General features: G+C 41.0%; 2 protein-coding genes across 5 annotated transcripts; one reads left to right on the forward strand and one right to left on the reverse strand.

The window, feature by feature from the left end:
• The first annotated feature begins 9,963 nt into the window (after positions 1-9,963).
• On the forward strand, positions 9,964-17,350 carry tmem150aa (transmembrane protein 150Aa). 4 transcript variants are annotated; one of them, XM_053480972.1, is made up of 8 exons: positions 9,964-10,030; positions 10,901-11,158; positions 11,265-11,312; positions 11,399-11,485; positions 12,279-12,346; positions 12,751-12,878; positions 12,965-13,142; positions 14,187-17,350. In XM_053480972.1, exons 2-8 carry the CDS (start codon positions 11,094-11,096, stop codon positions 14,447-14,449), a joined length of 837 nt encoding a protein of 278 aa, XP_053336947.1. In that variant the 5' UTR covers positions 9,964-10,030; positions 10,901-11,093; the 3' UTR covers positions 14,450-17,350. The 4 variants fall into 4 exon arrangements, with proteins under 4 accessions (XP_053336947.1, XP_053336946.1, XP_053336948.1 ...); XM_053480971.1 differs by having other exon boundaries at positions 9,974-10,212; XM_053480973.1 differs by having other exon boundaries at positions 9,974-10,144.
• On the reverse strand, positions 17,274-21,763 carry rnf181 (ring finger protein 181). Its single transcript, XM_053480975.1, has 6 exons — positions 21,687-21,763; positions 21,053-21,170; positions 20,199-20,332; positions 19,971-20,086; positions 19,308-19,382; positions 17,274-19,118 (listed from the first exon to the last, which is right to left on the reverse strand). Exons 2-6 carry the CDS (start codon positions 21,136-21,138, stop codon positions 19,059-19,061), a joined length of 471 nt encoding a protein of 156 aa, XP_053336950.1. The 5' UTR covers positions 21,139-21,170; positions 21,687-21,763; the 3' UTR covers positions 17,274-19,058.

Raw genomic sequence — 21,763 nt, forward strand, 5'->3', positions numbered from 1 at the left:
TCCGATCTTTACACTTGCCCATTTTTTCTGCTTCCATCACAACAAGTTTAAGGACTAACTGTTCACGTGTTACATTATTTATCCACCCAAGATTATTAATGTTACTCACTTCACCTTGTCAGTGAGATTAATGCTATGTCTCATCAGTGTGTTGTGTACAGTATGATGTATTACTGGAATAATGTAACACACTTCTCAGGCTCTCATTGTTCTCAGGAACCGATCTGGCTACAAATGGGAAAAAGTGTGTGAGTGTGTATGAGTGACCAGCTCAGTGGGTGTGAGATGTGTTTCCGGATAAAGATTCTCTCTGGTTTTATTAGAGGTTTATGTTGGCGTCATGATAAGGTGATATTGAATCGCGGCAACTGGATAAATGTTACTGCCTCATTTGCTTATACAGTGCTACAGTATAGGTGTGTGTGTGTGTGTGTGTGTGTGTGTGTGTGTGAGTGTGTGAGTGATGATATACTGCAGTGGACTATGAACATTGAGTTACATGATCGAGAACATGGACATAAGTGGTGTTTCTCCCCCGTGACATTTGACTTCTGTGCTTCTTGTTATGAAAGGTATCACCCGAGGGTCAGCCTGCTGTTGAGTTAGAAATGAGTCAGGAGTAGCTCAGTGGTTAAGGCATTGAACTACGGTTGAGAAGGTCCCAGGTTCAAATCCCACGGCTACCAAGTTGCCCTGTTGGGCCCTTAAGCAAGCCCCTCAACCCTGAAGTGCTCAGATGTATAATGAGATAAAAATGTTAGCCAAAAACAAAAGAATTGGAATGAAACCAGAAAACTGGGTTAGGACTAGGCATAACAATACTGTAAATTCAAGAAACCCAAAGACAACAAGACAAAGACCAATCTCCAACACAGACTATCCATTAACACCTCCACTAGCACTGACCTTCGTAAGTCAGTCTGCCAGAAGACGTCGCCCTGTGTACTGTAAATTGAGAGCGGTTCAACTGATGGTATTCTGACCGTGTGCGTTACTACATCTGCCATTTCATCATGTAAAAGATGACGAGATGAACATCACTTCACGACTTCATGACGAGAGATCAGGACCTGGATCTGTGCCTAATATGCGAGTTTCACACCAAAAATAACATGATCTCACTTCGGCACTAGCCCTACTTGCCAGATTTGGGTCCTGCAGACTTCGCCCTCATCCCGAAGATGATGATCCAGTTCAAAGGTCACTGTTTTGCAGAGGTGTCGTTACCTTACTTAAGCAGAAATTTGGGGTATCTATACTTTACTGGAGTAATTATTTTTTAACCGCTATCACTTCTACTCCTTACATCTTCACGCAATTATCTGTACTTTCTACACCTTACATTTAAAATATAGCCTTGTTACTCCTATTTTATTTCAGCTTGTCATTTAAAAAACAAACAAACAAAACATCCGGATGGAGCGAATTTGATTGTGGTTTGATAAGAAGTATAAACATACCATTCCGACACCCTATTGGTTGGTATGCGATCCATCGCACCTGCACATGACGTCACGTCACACACTCCAGCAAGGACGTTTAAATAAAATAGCATTTCCGGTTGATAAGGTTGTGATAAGTAGAAGAAGATGTCCGTGATAGAGACTCAAGATTCGAGCGAAATGTCACAACCAAGCACCAGCGAGGAAGGTAACAGGAATGATTTATATATATATATATATATATACATACACACACACACATATATATATATATATACAGAAAGTAGGCATTTAAGGTCACAGTTCTAAAAACGCAGGACACTAAAGAGACTTGTCTACCGACTGTGAAAAACACCCAAAGAAAGATGCCCAGGGTCCCTGCTCATCTGCGTGAACGTGCATTAGGCATGCTGCAGGGAGGCATGAGGACTGCTGATGTGGCTAGGGCGATACAGATACTGACTGGTACTTATGATTTTGAGCCTCCCTTCATTCAGGGACACATTGTGAAACATTTTTACTTTATGTCTTATGGTGTTGACTCTTTTAGTGTTCATACAAATATTTACACATTAAGTTTACTGAAAGTAAAAACAGTTGAAAGTCAGAGGACGTTTCTTTTTTTGCTGAGTATGTGTATATATATATATATATATATATATATATATATTTTTTTTTTTTTTTTTTTTTTGATTAATCACTTGGATTAATCATTCATTCTGACAGCACTAATGTTTATTGTAGACAACCATACAAGGGTAATTGTTACTAAGCCTGCCCTGTACACTAATTTTCTTGTATGTTGCCCTCACAGATTCCTGCAGCTAAGCTTGGATGTACATTTACATTCCAATAAAGGTTACTGATGACATGCCTCTGAAGTTTGACTTTTTGCACAATTAAAATACTTATAGGCAACTAGTTATCATATCTTCTTCTCCATAAAACATGTTAATGCTCAGTAGTACACATATATGGTTCTTTAATGTAATTGCATTGTACTAAAATGCATTCTTATATACACACACTTGAGTAAAAAGCTTAAGTTGATACTTCAACTTCTAAAGAAGTCTTTTTAAACCCTACTATCTATACTTCTACTCAAGTAATGAATGTGAATACTTTTGACACCACTGCTGTTTTGTGGTCTTCAGCACTGTGAAGATCCAGTGTTAATCGGTAGATGCACAACATCTTTATTCGAAAAAAGAAGACTTCCAGGATGTTCCAGAAGTGGCGGGAACGCTGGGAGCACTGTATTGCTATGTAAGGGGAAGATTTTGAATATTTTGAATATATACACACAGTGAGGTCAATAAGTATTCGATCACCCTGTGATTTTGCAAGTTCTCTTACTTAGAAATCATGGAGGGTCTACAATTTTCAGCATAGGTGCATTTCCACTGTGAGAGACAAAATCTAAAAAGAAAAATCCGGATTGTAAGATTTTTTACCAATTTATTTGTGAATTATTGTGTCAAATAGGTATTTTATCACTTGAGTCAAAAAATTTGTAATATTTGGTACAGAAGCCTTTGTTAACAATTAAAGAAGTCAAACCTTTCCTGTAGTTCTTCACCAGGTTTGCACACACTGCAGGGGGGATTTTGGCCCACTCCTCCATACAGATCTTCTCTAGACCTGTCAGGTTTCAGGGCTATCGCTGAGCAACACGGAGTTTCATTTAGGTCTGGAGACTGCTTAGGTTACTCCAGGATCTTGATTTGCTACGTACCATAAGGATTGGACTTTGGTGCAATGAGAAAAGGTCATGTGACCTGATGAGTCCAGACTGACCCTTTTCTAGAGTGATGGCTGCGTCAGGGTGAGTAGGGAAGCGAATGATGCACCCATCATGCATAGTGTCCTCTGTACAAGTCTCTGGAGACAGTGTTATGATCTGGAGTTGCTTCAGTTGCTTTCGTCTATACTTAGGGATGTTATGTGGCAATAATATTCGACCTGACGACCTGAATGCACTGAATGACCAGGTTATTACATCTATGGATCAATCTGCAGCGCTGCTTCAGAGTCTCCACAAATCCAATTTTAGGACTGCACATTCCCAAAGCCAACAACAGTAAGATAATATTAGTTTATCAATAGAAGGATTGAACCATTCAAAACTTTTCTTTTCAACTCATTTGTCCTGGTCACTTGTTACGTTTCCAATTACCTCTTTCTCTTGCCATGCAGCCGGTCACAATGCAAGAAGCGAGTGATGATCAAAACAGAGATTTCATACTTTTCCCTTTAGGAAATACGATGTCTCTCGCCCGGGACATTTGACCTCTGTGCTTCTTGTTAGCACGTTAGCGATTGTCTCCACTCTGAGTGACTCGTCTGTGTGTTGCGGCTCTCATCAGAGCGGTGCCAGTGGTCCAGGAAGATAAATGGACTTTGTAATGGCGCTAATTTGTGTGTTTAGTGTTCGCTAATTGTGTTTCATCTCTCTGTTTTTCTCTGTGTTGCTATGGAAACAGGGGCAGTCTGGGACCCACGCGCCTCAAAGCGGGTTTGTTCCCGCTTGTGGGTAGAGAGACACGCACACACACACACACCTGTTAAATATACTAAACATTGTAGTATTAGCTTAAAATAGTATGTGTTAGTTCACATACATCTACTGTGTGTGTGTGTGTGTGTGTGTGTGTGTGTGTGTGTCTCAGTAATGCTCTGTTGGATATTCCCTGATGGACAGTGCAACATGGTACACAGCGCTTCACCAGTATGGTGAATTAAACACTGCCCCCTGAAGACCTGATGCAGGAACTGCTGCAAGTCCTTAACTGTCTGTCTGTCCCACTGAATGTCTGTCTGTCTGTCTGTCAGCTATACCTCTTGATCTAATCTGTCAACTATGGCTGAATAGTATGGTAAAGGAATCATATTCTAAATAAAGGAACTCCATACACACATCACTGAGTCGCAGCGGAGTTGGTCAGTGTGTATCCAGTGAGCCTTTTCTGTCCTACAGTAATTGCGGAACCCTGGTGTGTGAACGTGAACAAGGTCTGGACAGACGGATGAGATTTTAGCCGAGCTCTATTTATTCGTTTATTACATACCGTACTTTTCAGAACACTCAACAAAATATCACAACACGGGCAGGATGGAGGTCATGGTCTGTGCTAACATGAGGCTGGATTCCACAGCTTATTCAAGGACAACAACTCTTGTATCTTCCTATGTTTTCTATACATCTGTATGGACATCAGCCCTTGAAGCTTGTGGAGAGTTTTTCAGTTATGTGTGCTATGTCCCATCAGGGTTTTTATACTCTGTTATGGGACTTTATTAAGGGACACTGGATGTTTATAAGGATGGACATTGTGTGAGCTATATATGTGCGTAGAAGGATTCGCTCGTCTGCCTTCACATGCATATGAGATTGAGTAACATCCAATTCTTAATCCATATGGTTTAATATATACCATACCATTTAATAGAACTGCTTCATCTCTTCTGGACTGTGTTTATGGGAATTTTTCATCTTTCCTTTAAAAGTGAGATCAGACACTGATGTTGGACGAGAAGGCCTGGCTCACAGTCTCCGCTTTAATTCATCATAAACCTGTTCTTTTGGGTCGAGGTCAGGACTCTGTGGAGGCCGGTCGAGTTCTTCCACACCAAACTCGCTCATCCATGTCTTTATTTACTTTGGTCCATACACTGGTGCACAGTCATGTTGGAACCAGAAGGGATCGTCCCTAAACTGTTCCCACAAATTGTCCAAAATATATTGGTATGCTGAAGCTTTAAGAGTTCATTTTACTGGAGGTAAGGGGCCGAGTCCAGATCCTGATAAACAACCCTACACTAGTTCCAACATGACTACGCACCAGTGCACAAAGCAAGGTCCATGTGAAGGCAGGAGAGCGGGTACTTTTAGCAATATAGTGTATATATAAATCCTTCTACACACTCCACATTTCCTCTCTCTCTTTCTCACACACTCTCTATCTATCTCTTTATATTTTCAGTTCTTTGATCATTTACTTTAGTCCTTGAGTTCTCAAGGTGGAATCCAGAAGAGCATATTAACATAATATAACAGCAAGGTTTTAAGGCTTTGTACTTTATTTTGCGCTAAAATGTTATCGGTTGTATATAAAAAGTGTCATGAACTTGATCATTTACATTCATTAGTACAGAACATGAACAGAGTAGGTGATGAGCTCACACTCGCAACAGGAGGCATCAGGGAGTCCAGAAGTGCAGATGCGGAGAGAAACATGGAGAAACATAAGCTTTTCTCATATTAAACCAAATAATTTTTTATCAGACCAGACTTCAATGTATTTACTATCGAACGATAGGGTCTGGTGGTTTACTCAGACCTCAGGGAACTCTGCCAGGATTAGGGATCTTAGCAGAAAGATTTGAGACACCTTTACTAGGATTATTATTATTTTTAAGAACTATGAATGTTATCCATGCCCCCACCACGTTTTGCAACTTAAATTATCATGATTTGATGAATGCAAATACACATTTTGAGAAAAAATAAATAAATAAAAATTGTGTGCTTAATTGAAAGAAGATTGTGAGGACATGCTCTGACTTTTATAAACACAGTCCACATGCTGGTTTGGGTTGGAAATGGGAGATAAAATTGAACATTGTGTAATAATGTTATAACAAATTCTAAAATAATGTTTTTCAAAAGTAAATTTAATGTGTAAAAACTTCGATTCTCACTACGTTTCCTATAAAAGTTTTATCTTGAGTGTGCAAGGATTTAGGATTTTTTTTATCTAATCTATTAAGATCGTTTCATTTATAATGAATATGTCCCTCTTCAGACACTCTCCAAAATGTTTTGGCGTTGGTGTTTAACTGCGGAGAAATTTTAAAATATTTAGGGACTTCTACAGTAGTAACAGAATCGAACCAGCTCCCGTTAACTGTATGATTTATGTATAATTGTTCTTTAGCAATCATGGTAGAGTGTTTGAGACACTCTTTCTGTCGTCCTGGAAAAGAACATACAATGCGTTTACAGATATTCTGAGCCAACAAAGCAGCGTAAATGTGATTTGATGTTATTCATGAGACCCGAGTCATTGTTGTTCTCATTATTCTGGACAAATACAGGCCTGCATCCCTGCTGCATCAGTTACATCTCTCTCCCTCCTGGATAATGAGCCTTACACTACAGTCATATTCAGGTGCAGTGATTCCTGCTAGAAATAACAACTAGGACCACAGATTTGTCATTGATTTATTATGTACTAGTCATGATACTGGGTCATGCACATAGAAATCTACGAATTTTAGATCGTTTTACATGTTATATGTTCCTCTCTATTTCTCACACTCTCTCGCTTTCATAAGCACACCTAACCACATCCATTAGAATCAAGGTAAAGGTTACTTACAGTATGTGTGTGAGCCATAGTTGGTAAATTAAATTATCTGACTAAAAAGTGAAAATCTTCTGAGTAGACAACTTAACCATAGTGAGGGTCAAATCATTTTACTTTACATTTCTTTCCTGCCTTCTGGTTTAGGATAAACACCATCATCCTGAGTGACAGTGGGGTTCACTGTTAAAGCTAAAATACTGTAGGGATTTTAAGTGCAGTATTCTTTCAGCAAGTATCTTTGTAATTCAAGAGGACTTGAAACTCATGACCATGACCATGACAACTGACCAAGCCCAGTCACTCCCATAGTAAGTTTGACCAAGTCCAATTATTCCCGTAGTAATTCTGACCAAGCCCAGTCACTCCCCCGGGAAATCTAATCAAGCTCGGTCACTCCCGAAGTACATCTAACTAAGCCCTATCACTCCCGTAGAAAGTCTGACCAAGTCCAAACACTCCTGTAGAAAGTCTGACCAAGTCCAAACACTCCTGTAGAAAGTCTGACCAAGTCCAATTACTCCCGTAGAAAGTCTAACCAAGCCCAGACACTCCAACAGCATCATCATTCTGATTTATTCCACAGAGGGGGTTTGGCCTATTCCGAACACTCCTGAAAGCAAGTTTTACCATATTTATTTAACCCAATATTAAGAAGCAATGATCAGTTCCAATCCTTACTACAGCAAGATTTCCAAATCCAGATCTTTCCCACAGCAGGTCTGATGAATTTCAATTATATCAAAAGCAAATCAGATACATTCACTCCCACAGAATGTTTGACCAATTCTGGTTACTCCCACAGCAATGTTTTGGACCATTTGGATCAAATTTGACTGATCATAATCACTCCTGTAGAAGGTTTGACAAAGTTCAATCACTCTTACAAAAGGTTTGACCACTCTCAATCTGAGTGGCCAAGCAAACCATTTAGTCCAGCACCCACCACTTACCACTGAAGAAATGGTAAGACTTTGTGAACCAACTATGTTGGGAAGTATGAGACTTTAGGCTCTTCACGTGAAAGTACTGAAGATCCAAGCAGTAATAGAGCATCAAGACAAAGGTTTAAAAATACAAACTCTGATCCTTACTGTGATTTAACAGGGTCTCTGCCCCACCATAATCTTTATTATTTAATGTGCTGTAAATAACATTGAATGTTAGTTTGGTCTTTTCTCCATTCATTACATTATTTTTTGCATTACACAATTTTGGTTACATTATTACCTACAATGATCTAGGTACTATTACTACATTTAGGCATTTGGCAGATGTTTTTATCCAGAGCGAATTACATTTTTAATTACACATCTAAGCAGTTGGGGGTTAAGGGCCTTGCTCAAGGGCCTAACAGTGGCAACTTGGTGGTTGTGGGGTTTGAACCTGGGATCTTCCAAACCATAGTCCAATGGCCTTAACCACTAACCTACCCCTGGCTACATAACAACGTCTACACAGCCAAACAAAAGACAGTGAGGATAGAATAACAGCTCTGGCCTGAGTGAGGGATTAAGATTCGGCTTTAAATTAATGCAGCTGTAAGAGGAGACAAGCGTCACTAGACTACACCAAAGTGCTGCAGTGCTGCTTGTCTGACGAGATCAGATTTGATGAGAGTGTCTTATGAATCCAGTTTACCATTATTGTATGTTTTAAGATTTTCTTTTTATGACCTTGAATTTGACTGACGACTTCCGCTAATTCTTAATTTTTTTTTTTATTAATCTTTTTTTTTTTTAAAGGATCAATTTCACTCAATTTTGTCACTTTAAACTGAAAGAGGATTAAATGAAGAGGTGTCCTTCATCTTCTGCACACAAAGATTTTTTATTTTATTTTATTATTTGAATTTTATTATTTTAGCCATTTTTTTTTTAATGTGCTACTACAACCAAAGCAACTTAGTGGAAACTGATCAAAGCAACAGGAAAACCAGTCCAGAAGCAGGGCAAGGGTCAGAACTACACAATATATCAATATCTGGTAGACTTGTGTTGTAAACTATATAACAACTGTGTGGGAGGCACACAATTGTCTAGAATGTCTTTGAAGCGTTGCTTGAGCACTACAATTTCTCTTCAAACAAAGCGAGCTCTGTAAATACCAACAACTGAATGAACAGAACCGCCACCCACGCCCGTCCCCCCCACACAAAGAGAGACACATTCCAAAATCTAGAGTTCACATTATAACAACAAAGAGGAAGAAATCAGGTACAGGGTTCGACATCCACATCCTCGTGTGATGTGATGATTAGGTGTCCATAAACTTTTGGACTTTAAGTCATTGATTTTTTAATCTTAAAAGACACCATAAACCATGTTATTTGATGATCATGTCACATTGCACACAAATTCACAGCCACGTTTGTCTGCAGTCGTCTTTAGTAACTTGAAAGTAGTTTGAATCCGCATTAACATTCACAGTTATTTGAATGTGCGTCAGTAAGATATTCTGTCATTACGCACAGTAGAGAATCAAAGAGTTGACATGAAATGTACAGAAGACACCTAGAATTATATAGACCGGTTATTTTAATTACTAAGATATTGAATTTGCAGCACAGTGGCATAGTGGTTAGCACTTTCGCCTTGCAGCTCCAGAGTCGGGATTCGACTCCCGCCTTGATGTCTGTGTGCGTGGAGTTTGCATGTCCTCCTCGTTCATTGGTGGGTTTCCTTCGAGTGCTCCGGTTTCCTCCCACAATCCAAAGACATGCAGATTATCCTAATTGCCGTTCCCAAATTGCCTGTAGTGTGTGAATGCTGACTGGAGGTCCTACTGCGGTTGTAAAATGGTATAAATACAGTGATCACCACCGGCCTCCACAGTCCCTAATTGGACTTCTTGAAATTTCTAAGTCTAATTTTTATATAACCATTAAATAATTTAGTATAGTTTTTTCATTTAGTTTTACACATTATTTAAATATTACATTTATTTCTATAATAACTTATTTGTTTGTTTATTAAAAACTATAATACACTTTTATTTCCCTTTTCCCACCAAACCAGCGTTATTGTTTCGCAGGTGTTCGCTATGCTTTTATTGTGAATGTGTGATTTTTGGGTAATGTAGTCCTTTCGGCCGCCATCTTTGTTTAGACTTGACCGCACATGGCGCGTCGGAGAACTACAATTACCACGAGGCTGCGCAGAACAACCGCAAGGAGACGGACGTAGGCGTTAGCTTTAAAGCAACACCACCAAGGTTGTTTAGGTACGTACTAAAAGACTAACAAAGCTAAAGGTACGGCGAGAAGAGTGATGGGTTTTTAGTCATCTTAAAGCTAACTTCATAACTGACGCTGTTTACTCGTAAAGAAGGGAAAAGGTGAGGAAATAGCGCAGCGGCTAGTCGGCTAATTACAAATAAGGCTAGCAGGAGTTAGCTGTCAGGAGGTAAGCGCTCTCGAGACCGGTTTATCGCTGGTACATTATTAACATGTATTTATTTTAACGTTATCATTATTATTAGTAATGGTACAACATTATAGTTTCAGCGTCGCTTGTAAACAAGTTTAATAATTAGTCGTTTATAGATAATTTTAGCTGTTTGGGGGGAAAATAGGGAAAGTGTTTTTATCGCTCATCGAAAGCTAAAAAAACTAACTCGAAGTTTAATAAAATATCATGTAAAAAAACTTGGGGTTGTGACTTTTAACCTTAACTAACTTATCTGAAGCTGTTTAAGGTTCTAAGTCACAACCCCAAGTTTTTTTTTTTTTTTTTTTCTCGATATTGATAGCTGAAATCTTTATTCTCAGTTTGGTGTTCGAGGTTTTTTCCCCATCTGTTTTGCGACCTGCGTTGTGATTGGCTAATAGGACGTCCTCGTGGGAGATAAACATAATTAGCGAATCAGGATACAGAACTCGGGTTTTCGCTAGCCAATCATGAAGCAGGAGGTGGGGCTTGTCGGAATGTGGTTGGGGGAAAAAAACAGAATCTGAGGGCTGATTTAGAGGTTTCATTCTTTACTTGTTTTTTATTGGTCAGTCTAAAAGGTTGTTTATTATTATTTTAAAATGATTTGTCTTATAAATTTAAATTTTTTGTTTATTTTTATCCCCCCAAAAACATCTGGCAGGTTTTTTAATTCTTCCACAGACCTGGCGGTGAGCAGAAAGCAGCGCCCCGTCTCCGTCCTCCTCTCATGTCCATCCTCTGCGTTTCCCGGTCCATTAGCGTCCCCTCTTCCTCCCCTGTCCCCGTCCGTCCCCCCTCACACCCCCGCGCCATCCGTCTCCACCCCCTGATGTGCAGGACCGAGAGTCAGCCTCATGACTGCGTGGATCATCCTGCCCGTCAGCCTGGCGGCCTTCTCCATCACCGGGATATGGATAGTGTGAGTGTGTGCACACATCAAACCAGCAACTCAGTCCAGATATGCACATCTGCATGATGGAGTCTAATATTGTGTTTTTTGTGTTTGTGTTTGTGTGTGTGTATAGGTACGCCATGGCCGTGATGAACCACCATGTCTGTCCCGTGGAGAACTGGTGAGCCTGCATGCGTGTGCTTACTGACATCATGTTACCTCTGTGTTCCTCTATTTATCGTTTGTCGTGTTGCTTCACTGCTGAAGGTCCTACAATGAGACATGTTCAGAGGAAAAGGCTGAACTGGGTTTCCCCAAAACCTGCTGCACCATCCAAGATATCCCACTCATCAGGTACACACATTCACACACTCGCACACAACGAACTGATGAGCACTGAGTTTAACTTCTGTAAATAATTAAAGGGGAGGCTCAAGCCAGAATTCTAATATCGCTGACGCTAAACGGAAACAGAAGATAGATGGATGGACAGACAAGTGGATTAGTAGATCAATGAATAATTCTAAAAAAAATAATGCATAAGTGGATGAAAAGAAGAGTGGATAAATGTATGGATTAGTGAGTGGGCATATAGGGGGACGGTTGGACATTAAAATTAAAGACAAGTGAATGAATAAGAGGATAAGGAGATGTTGGGGTGAATTGATGGGTACTTGAGTGGATGGATAAGAAGATGAAATGGTGAGTGGAAAGATGAATGGATGAGTGTACCCATGGATGAATGGAAAGGTTTACAGATGGATTCAGGTGAGTGGCTGGATGGGTGGGAGGACAGGCGATAAGTGGATGGAGGTCTGGATGAGTGTGCAAATGGACAGTTGTGTTGGTGGATTTGGAGGGGGGGTGGATGTTGTTGTATAATATCGAATGATGGACGGATTTTGATTGAGGGGACAGAAGGACATTGACGGAAGAGGGGATGGGCGGATGACGACTTTAGAAGGAGATGTCACGATGATTAAGGGGATGGCCGGATGTTGATTGAGAAAGGGATAGTCAGATGATTGAGGACATGATATTGATGGAGGGGATGGGTGATTGTTGACGGCGGAGGGGACGGACAGATGATGGAGGGGATGTTGATTAATGAGGTGTTGATGTTATTCTTTGTGTTTTTGTGTTGCAGTAAATGCGGTTCGTTTCCTCCAGAGAGCTGTCTGTTCAGCCTCATCGGAAATGTGGGATCCTTTATGGGTGAGAGTGCTGCCTCATCTGTCTCTCTCTCTCTCTCTCTCTTACTCTCTCACACACACACAGAGTAAACGAAAATATGAAGTGGATGAGTTTTGGAGAAGGTAAATTGCTGAGAGAAGCTCTCTTTGGACAGAACTTTTAGAGCGCTTTATTTGTTTGAGTTTTGAATTTCCAACAAGCACGCCCTGAACTCCGGTAAGACTTGTCCCTCTCAGGCGCAGGAGGTGACGTCAGATTTATGCTCGACTGCACACACCCAACACACCCTGCTCCCAGGTTTCGAAGGTGGTGATGTGTGTCCTAGCTGAATCGTGACCCAGTAGAACAGGAATGTAGGAATCCTTACGTTCTTTTCACGCCTTACTGACGCCCTTTGACCTTTCCTGGTGTGTGTGTGTTTCCAGTGGTGATGGTGTGTCTGCTGCGCTACGCTCAAATTATAGAGCACAGTCACCACAGCTGGACCAACACGAGCGGCCTGGTGTCCGGCTTCATCAACGCTGTGGGACTCGTCATGGTGGGGAACTTCCAGGTCTGTACCGAGAACCACGTTGTCTCCACGTTCCTAACCCTGTAACCCGTTCTAGATCAGACTGAGAAATCAGATTGTTCCCGCAGGTCGACCACGCCAGGACTCTGCACTACGTGGGAGCTGGCGTGGCCTTCCCTGCCGGCATGCTGTTCGTGTGTCTGCAGTGCGTACTGACGTACCGCCTCGCCGTCACGCCCCTCGACTACCTGATGGCCCACGTCAGGGTGGCTATCTCCAGCGTCTCACTCATCGCCCTCATCCTCAGTATCCTTCCTACACCTCATTGAACCTCATTGAACCTCACTTCTACCACGTTAAACTCTTAAACTGCATATCTATTCTAAAATTCTCTCAAGTTTGGGATCACTTGCAAATTTCTTTGGTTTTGTTTAATGTTTTATTTTCTACATTCTACAACAATACTGGGGATTTTAAAACCATGAAATAACACACATGAAATCGGGTAATTAAGTTACATCAAGTCAGGACATAAACGTCAGCCTTTCTGGAACAGAACCCATCAAGCACCCTGATGAAACTGTCTCATAAAAACCTTTCCAGGAAAGCAAGACCAAGACAAAAGCAAGACTGCTGCAGAAGAGACGTTCATTTAGAGTCACCAGCCTCAGAGATCACCAATTAACAACCAGCACCTCAGATTAAAGCCGTTATGAAGGATTTATAGATCATAAGTAGCAGATACGTCTTAATATCAACTGTTCAAAAGAGATAATTGTGTATTTTGGACGACTTTAGTATTGTTAAACAGTGTAGGAATAAATAGATATCAGGAACGACCTAAAATTCCTTTTTATCGAAGTTAGAAAGTGATCTCAAACTTTTGACTGGTAGTGTACTGTATATAATAAAACTTTAAAGTTAGTGTGCGTGTCTGTACATTGTACATTGAAGATATTTAAGAAAAAAATAATTTGCTGAGATGCAAGATGAGTAAGATGAACACAAGATGATTTGGGAATTTTTGCCTGTCTCTGTGTTCAATGTAAAAAAAAAAACAACAACTGCTAAACGATTTTTAATGTGGTTTTCACGTGTATTTGGCCGAGCTTGAGGTAACGTATAGGCTTTGTTTCGTATGATACGTTGAAATTTAAATGGAAAACGCTTTTATATCATAAAAAATCGGACATGAAAAAAAAGAAATTGGTGGTTCATTTAAAAATTCAACCAATGGTGCCAACATATTTAAAAAAATATTTACTTAGGAGTATGCGATTAAATGAAGGTTGCAGGAAGACCCAGTAGGTATACATTGTGTACGTTTCCTTCCCTAACCGCTTGCGTCAGGTGGCGCGTTCTTCATCCATGAGAGCTTCGTCCTGCAGCACGCTGCCGCCATCTGTGAGTGGGTCTTCACCGTCCTCATCCTCGTCTTCTACGGCACCTTCACCTACGAGTTCGGCTCCGTCACCAGAGACACTCTGATGGCCGGTCTGCAGAGGAACCTCCCCCTCGGGGGCGGGGCTTCCAGGGAGCTGAAGGCCCCAGGCAGGAGCAGCACCACATCTACACAGCTGAACTGCATGCCGGAAAACATAGCTATGCTTTAACTATAAACCCCTAACCACACACACACACACAAATATGCTGCCTTGAACTGTCTAAGAATTGCCCTTCAGTGTCCAGTTTACTAATAACTAAATCATCAGAACGACTGACAGCTGTCATGTTAACCAACACCTCCTGAAAGCCCCGCCCCCTTCCACCAGCCAGCTCGCATTAGTTAATCTCGCGTCTCGACTCTAGCTTCGTGTCACAGTTAGTAGACGGGATCCGGAATTGAAATGTTCATCGATGTTCCCAGTGAACGAGGCGTGGCTTAAATAAGGCCACACCCTTAAAATTAGAATGTTCTGTAACACCTAAACTGTACGGTGCAGGTTAAAAAAAAACAAAACAAAAAAAAACTCAGTTCACACTCATCATCATTCTTCAACGCTCCTTATTTGCCTTCACACACACATACACACTCCGCAGGGAGGAATGACATGAAAGGCTTTCTCTATTTATGAGGTTTGTCTATCGGTGCTTGAAGTGTAGTCGAAGTGTGTCCTTTTTGTCACTTAGTGTTTTTTTTTTTTTTTTTTGCACAAGGGTCCGTTCTTGAGCGGCCCGTAGATGCTTGCTGCTGTACGTCCACCCTGCTGTCCGGAAAACGTTTGCACGTCACGCATGAACAATGTCATGAGATTCTTTTTTTTTTTTCCCCCACAGATGTTGGTCGTATACTAAAACGTCCGAGCGTGCACGCGCTTAGAAACATACAAACTTTGAATCGATAATCGAGTAGTTGCACATCCCGATACACTTACTGATCGTTAGTAATAATCACTGCCTTATAGAGACAGTATTTATGCCTGTTTTTTTTTTATATATAAATATATATACGTACATATATCATGTTTTATTATCTTTATGCCTGTGTGTGTATTTTATTTTTATTTTTATATTTACATATCATTATTGTTTTTGGTTTCTCTGTATCATCAAACACACTCATGCCAGCCGTCTGTCCATCCGTCATAACTCACCCACGAGATCGTTTCCTCGCTCGTGCCAGTCACGAGCTGTATTTTTCAAACTTTAGCCAACAAATCGTTATTTTTAACGTTGCTGTGTTCGTTCCGTGTTTGGTTTTACTAAAGCAGTCGCTATAGCAACGCCGAACCAGATTACCGCTAGCACACGCCGACCGTCTCGAAGTGTAAAAGCTGCGTCCAGGCAGGATCCTGGGCCTCCGTCCTTGAACGCTGTCCGTGGCCTTAATCTTCTGTTTGTGCCGCTTCCAAAACCAAAGTGCGCTCGCTCATCTGCTCGCTGCGGCGTTTCGTTTTCCGCGCAAACGTTTGCTGGATGAATGTTTGTTTGTTTGACCACGCCGTCTCGAGAGACACACTCTCTGAAGGATTTCTGCTATCGGAGCTCTTGAAGCATCTTCGCCCGATGACGAGGTTCAGAGGAACTTGTTTACATTCTCGGGTTTTCTGAGAAACATCAGCTAGATTTCCATCAATCAGGTTTCAGTTTTGTCTCCCACTTTTCCGGTGAGATGCGAGTTCTCTTTCCATAAATGGCTTTTTATTTCTCTTATGTCCAATCAGACACGTAGGTTTTAATGAGCTGATACTGTAAAAAAAAAAAAAAAATTTAAATGAAGAAATGTATTTGAATGAGCTGCGCTACTTTAAGAGCTGCTGTTAAAGGAAACTAATCAACACCTTCTGACCTATCAGGATCTTTTTTTTTTTTAACAAAAACAAGATGTTGCGATTCGAGGTATATAATCGGTCAGTGTAAACGCCAATCTTCATGGCGTGATGAATAAATGTTATTATATACACAGTGGAGATTTCTGAACTCCAGAGAATGAACCTACATCGTAAATCGTGTGCAAGTTAAACAAACCTAAAGTTTTATTTATTCATGAATGCCAAAAAAAGCACAAAAAAGTCAGGTGTGCACACTACGAATTTATGACCTCGGTTTTGTATCTCGTAGCCACAGATTCCTGGAGCACTCACAATTCTTTTTTCTAGTCAAATTCTCTTGATTTACTGAATTGTTCTGGTTAATTCAAGGCGATGAACTAGAAACACACATGCAATGTGATCACTCCAGGACTTCTTCGCTTATTCAAACAGCTTAACACTATGGAAACGTGTTCTTTAGTCGCTTTACGCTAGTCGCCCGGCTCCGTTACTACAGAACACGAGTTGTCTGGTGGACGTCCAGCGCTACGGCACTTACAACCAGACCGGATCGGACCGACTCGAACGTCGCCAAACTCTACAATTAAGGTTTTGATAAAAGCCTCCTGGCTGCTCTCGTCACTGTCCGTCCGTCAGTCAGGCCCGTTCACCGTAGATGCCGTCTGACCTCCGTCACTGTATGACGTGCAGCACCGCCGACTGCACCGATCTGTGGAACCGCTCCAGAGTTGTTTTTCTTCTTCTTTGTTTAAACGATGCGCCAAAACCGTCCAAACTTTCATTCCTCTGGAAATCGCATCATCATCAGTGACGGCGAGTTTCCAGCTTTCAGTCCGACGCTTTTATTTATTCATTTTTTTTGTTTTATTTTATGCAAAAAAAAACAACAACCCAGTTTGTGTTTGTGCGTCCGCCAGACAATCACAGCTTAGAGTCTGCCAATTCTTTTTTCATTTTATTTAATTTGTTTTTAACTAAGAAAAGGTCCAGTTATCATGTGTAAAACTAAAGTCACTTTCTTTTATTTGCATCTGTTTTTTTTTCAGCCTGTTGATTTTTTTTCTAATGTCTTGTAAATGTGTTTTTTTTTTTTTTTAAATCAGCACAATCTCTTCAGAGAAAAAAAAACAGAAGGATCAAATTTCAAATCTGAAATACAAACAGGTGCAGAGAGTATTTTTTATTTTATAAATTGATCACTTTGTGTAAAAAAAAATAAAATAAAAAGACAAGATTTCTGTATGGTTTGGATGATTGATTTCTCTCTGACCAGATATCTCTATATGATAACAATCTGAATGATGAATAAATAATACGTACACGTCTCCTTTCTGTTTCCCGTGTGAGAGCTCACTATAAAAACTGTCGGCTTCACATTTATCAAACGGTGTACATTTCATTATTTATCATCTCTACCCTAAGTATATAATATAGTTTAACTGGTGGGTAGATTATATTATCTATAAATGTTGTGTACTTATTAACTTGATTTTTTATCATAAAATAACTGCTGATTTAATTTAGTTTTCCTTTTTTTTAACATTTATACATTTTGTTTTTTCTCAAATCACTCGGATCTTGGCTGGTAAAAAGAATATATAAATAAATGATATACACACTAACCATCTTATTTTTCCCCAGTAATTCCAGTATGAGCGGTATATACAGTGCTTAGCATAAATTAGTACACCTCCTTTGAAAAGTAAGATCAACATAATTTCCAAACTTGTGACAAAACAGTTTGTTTATCTCACTACATGAAAGTTAGGTTAATGATATAACTTGGTTACAAAATTCTCAGTTTTAATCAAATTAGTCGATGCAAAAATGAATACACCTCACAACAAAAACCACATCCAGTGTTTTCTGTGACCTCTATGATCGATAAGGACAGCACCACGTCTTTTAGACGTCCATCTTTCAAGAACGTCCTCTTTGGAGCCTGGACGCTGGATTGAGAGTGATGCTCAATGTGTCTCTTCTCCGGTTTTGTGTTTGTTTAGGTTCAGATCAGGAGACACACCTGGCCTCTGATTTACTTTCACCCTGTTGTTCCTCAGAAATGCAACAGTGGCCGTAGATGTGTTTTTCAATAGTTATGTTGTAAAAGTAAAATGTCGACCGTTTGCCGGGAGTAGCCGAAAGACTTTAGGAGAGGCTTTCTGTGTGAACAACACCCATGGATGCCTTTCCTCTGCAGTGTATGCCGTATTGTGTCACAAGAACACAGTCTCCCCAGTTTAGCTTTCCACCTCTTTAGCTAACTGCAGGGAACCGGCATGGCGATGTTCTACTACGCTTCTCATCAGAAGACGCTCTGTGGACAGCCTGGACGTCTCTGTGAGACGGCTTCGTTTCCATCTTTGTTACATTGCATTACTTTTCTTTCCTTCTCAGGTGTTGGGACATTTCTCTTTCAGTTGCTGACGGATTTGTTAAGTGACACCCTTTTATAATCAATATAGACTCCTCTTGTTCATTAGGATTTTTCTCCTCCCTGGCTTTCATTAAGGGGTGTATTAAATTTTAGCAACATGGTTTCGATTGAATTTGTTAGGAGAAATACTTTGTACTGTGTGCAAATTAACAGACTGTGTCTTGTTTGCAATCAGTGGGCTGCATTTGTGGAAGTATTTTGTAGTACAGTGTTGATTTTAAAAAGAAAGAAAATGTTTTTTTGGACAAATCTGATGGGGTGTAATAATTTATGCTCAGCACTGTACTTTACTTTAGATCACAAAAAAGGACTATAGAAAACAAAACACTTGTTTAAATAAACTGCACTGTAATGTAATTTATAATTATACATTTATATATAAACCTGGTCCAACTTACTTGCATCAGAGAGACACAGCGGCGTGTCGAAGCCACGTGTCACGATTTAGGCCCTGAAGTTTAACTGTGTCTAAAAGAGTGCAAACGTGTGTGTTAATGTGTGTGCGTGTGTGTGTTATGTGTACATGGCTCCATGAAGATTCTCCAGACGGTGTTCTCTCTGTCTTCGCCGATCCTACACACATTTTATTAATAAAACTCATTTAGTCAGTTTTTAAAAATAAATCATTATTAAAACCACTCTGTTCATTCATGAGAGTGTACACACACACACACACACCTGTATTCAGAGTGCCCTCTGGGTGGTGCCGTGTCTTAGCCGTGTGTGTGTGTGTGTGTGTACAGCAGCACTGTGTTTTCTTACCTTGTCCTTCTTAAACTGCTCGTAGTCGGGATTGTCGGTCGGCAGCTCGAGTCGACACACAGGACACGAGTTGGTCTGAAACACACAGCACTCGGGTGTCTTTTAAAGCGCAACACACACTAATAGTCACAGGTGTGTGTGTGTTTCTCTGTGAATCCCTTTCTGCATCTCTCTGTATTTTTCATAGTCTCTGAGCCTGCCTCTTCCTGTCCATCTGTTTATCTCTAGAATCCTGTCCCACTTTAGTCTTTTCATTACCCTTTTGACATGTCTTTCTCGCTGTCTCTCGCTGGTATCACTGGCCTCTCTCATGCTGTCTGTCTCCATCACATTTCCTCAATGTTTGTCTTTATTTCCATCTCTTGATGTAAGTTTCTGTCCGCTGCCCTCACTGTCTGTCTGTCTCTCCTCCTCTACGCATGTGTCTCTGCCCATTTTTCATCTCATTCTCAGTGTCTCTGCCCCTCACCCTTTGTCTCTCCCTCAGTATATCTGCCTCTCTCCATTTATTTCTGTCTCTCGCTCGCTCTCTGTCTTTCTCTATCTCCAAACAAAAAACATGCTAAATTACAGTCTCTCTCTATCTCTCTCCGTCTCCGCCTCTATCCAGGTGCTCCTACCCCTCTTTGTCTTTCTTTGCCTGTCTCAAACTCTGTCCCTCACCTTTCCCAGCCAGGGCAGGATGCAGCTGGAGTGGAATAGATGTTTGCAGGGCATCTCTCGCACCGTTTCCTGCTCCTCAAACTCCAACAGACACACAGGACACTTCAGCCCTTTATCTGCTCAAACACACACACACACACACACAGGAGTGAGACACGCTTCAGGTTGTATTTTGCCCCCCCCAGCCAGGCCTCAGCCCCTCCCTCTCCAGATGTGCCTGGCCGTTACCTGCCTGCTGCGGGGAGATGACACACAGAGAGAGACTCTGCACCGCGTCTTTAGCTGCAGGAGGAGGGAGACGCTGGTCCCACTCCGAAATTTCCAGGGCCCCAAAGTCCACGTCCAAACCCTGCATCAGAGACCTGGAGGAAGCAAACAACACGCTAAATTACTGTGCATGACATTTACATTTAGGCATTTGGCAGACGCTCTTATCCAGAGCAACTTACATTTTTATCTCATTACACATCTGAGCAGTTGGGGCTCAAGGGCCCAACAGTGGCAACTAGGGATCTTCCAAACCGTAGTCCAATGCCTTAACCACTGAGGTACCCCTGGCCCTACACTACTTACACCACACTCTATACTCCACATATTCCATGTGTCAAAAAGTATGTGCACCCCCATGCCCATCACACCTACAGTACAGTGTATGAGCCTGATGACCATCCTGTTCCCACCCCATTGGCATTCCTTTTTTAACACACCCCGACTTCATGAGGCTCACTCTGTACCCGGGGCAACAGGGGGAACGGTAAAACTACAGCACACACAGTACAACTGTATGCTTCTGACTGGGTTTCAGAAGGTCCTACACACAGCTGTAAGGGGACAGGGGTGCGCATACTTTTGCCATAACGTGTATCAGGTTTCAGATAAAGCGATACATGGTCTCGTAATAGCGGTGACTAAGCCATGTGTGTGTGTGTGACAGTGTGTATAAAAGAGTGAGATTTTCCTGACAATGTTTCCACGTTTGTGTGAGAGAATGTGAGATTGTTTACACGTACCTGAAAGTGTTTGTTTGTGTGTAATTAAGAATATGTGTGTGTGTGTGTGTGTGTGTGTGTGTGCGCGCGGACCTGGCCAGCTCCAGCAGGGCGTTCTGTCTGTACTGCTCATCAGGGTCTGTAGGCTCACAGTCATGTTCATCAAAATACGAGCTCATCCTCCAAACTCACACACTCTCACAGATCAGTCCTGTGGGGAGATGGAAACACACACACACACACAGTTACTAGTGAGAAGAGACAGTGGAAGAACATCATCATCATCATCTTTTTTTTAATTAAATAATTTACTACACACAGTTTATTCACTGACTGGGATCAGGTTTAGTAACAGTTAGAATTAGTCAGGGTTAGATGGGGTTAGTTAAGGTTATGGTTTGTGAGGATTAGGGTTAGTTAGGGCTAATGTTAGTTAAACTCAGAATTAGTTAGTGTTAGTCAGGGTTAGTGAGTGTCAGGATTAAGTTTATCTAACTACACCACTGACTAAAACACCAAGGAGCTCGTGCACCTCCTAACTGACAGACCCGGCTAACACCAGATTAGCAAACAAGCTAGTTAGTTAGTTAGTTACCTAGCTTAGCTGCCCGGCTAACAGTTACACAGCGAAAAGCGATCTTAAAGAAAACTAATACAAGTGAAAACTTTAATACAATAGTTTTATAATTAGAATTATAATTATTGTTCTTATTATGAAGTCTCTGACCGTTTCTGGAGGATAGCGGTGTCGATGCTAACTCTGCAGTATCACTGTCACACGGTCCGCTCACAAACACTCCACCC

Source organism: Clarias gariepinus, chromosome 21 (assembly GCF_024256425.1).
Source record: "Clarias gariepinus isolate MV-2021 ecotype Netherlands chromosome 21, CGAR_prim_01v2, whole genome shotgun sequence".
In the NCBI taxonomy this organism is placed as follows: domain Eukaryota; kingdom Metazoa; phylum Chordata; class Actinopteri; order Siluriformes; family Clariidae; genus Clarias; species Clarias gariepinus.

Coding starts and splice junctions, on each gene's coding strand:
- rnf181 (XM_053480975.1), bottom strand. CDS start 21,138: ATGAGCTCGTATTTTGATGAACATGACTGTGAGCCTACAGACCCTGAT. Junction 20,087..20,198: donor CATCTCCCCGCAGCAGGCAG/GTAACGGCCAGG, acceptor GTGTTTGAGCAG/ATAAAGGGCTGAAGTGTCCT. Junction 19,383..19,970: donor TCCTGCCCTGGCTGGGAAAG/GTGAGGGACAGA, acceptor TGTGTGTTTCAG/ACCAACTCGTGTCCTGTGTG.
- tmem150aa (XM_053480972.1), top strand. CDS start 11,094: ATGACTGCGTGGATCATCCTGCCCGTCAGCCTGGCGGCCTTCTCCATC. Junction 11,486..12,278: donor CAAGATATCCCACTCATCAG/GTACACACATTC, acceptor TTTGTGTTGCAG/TAAATGCGGTTCGTTTCCTC. Junction 13,143..14,186: donor ACTCATCGCCCTCATCCTCA/GTATCCTTCCTA, acceptor CGCTTGCGTCAG/GTGGCGCGTTCTTCATCCAT.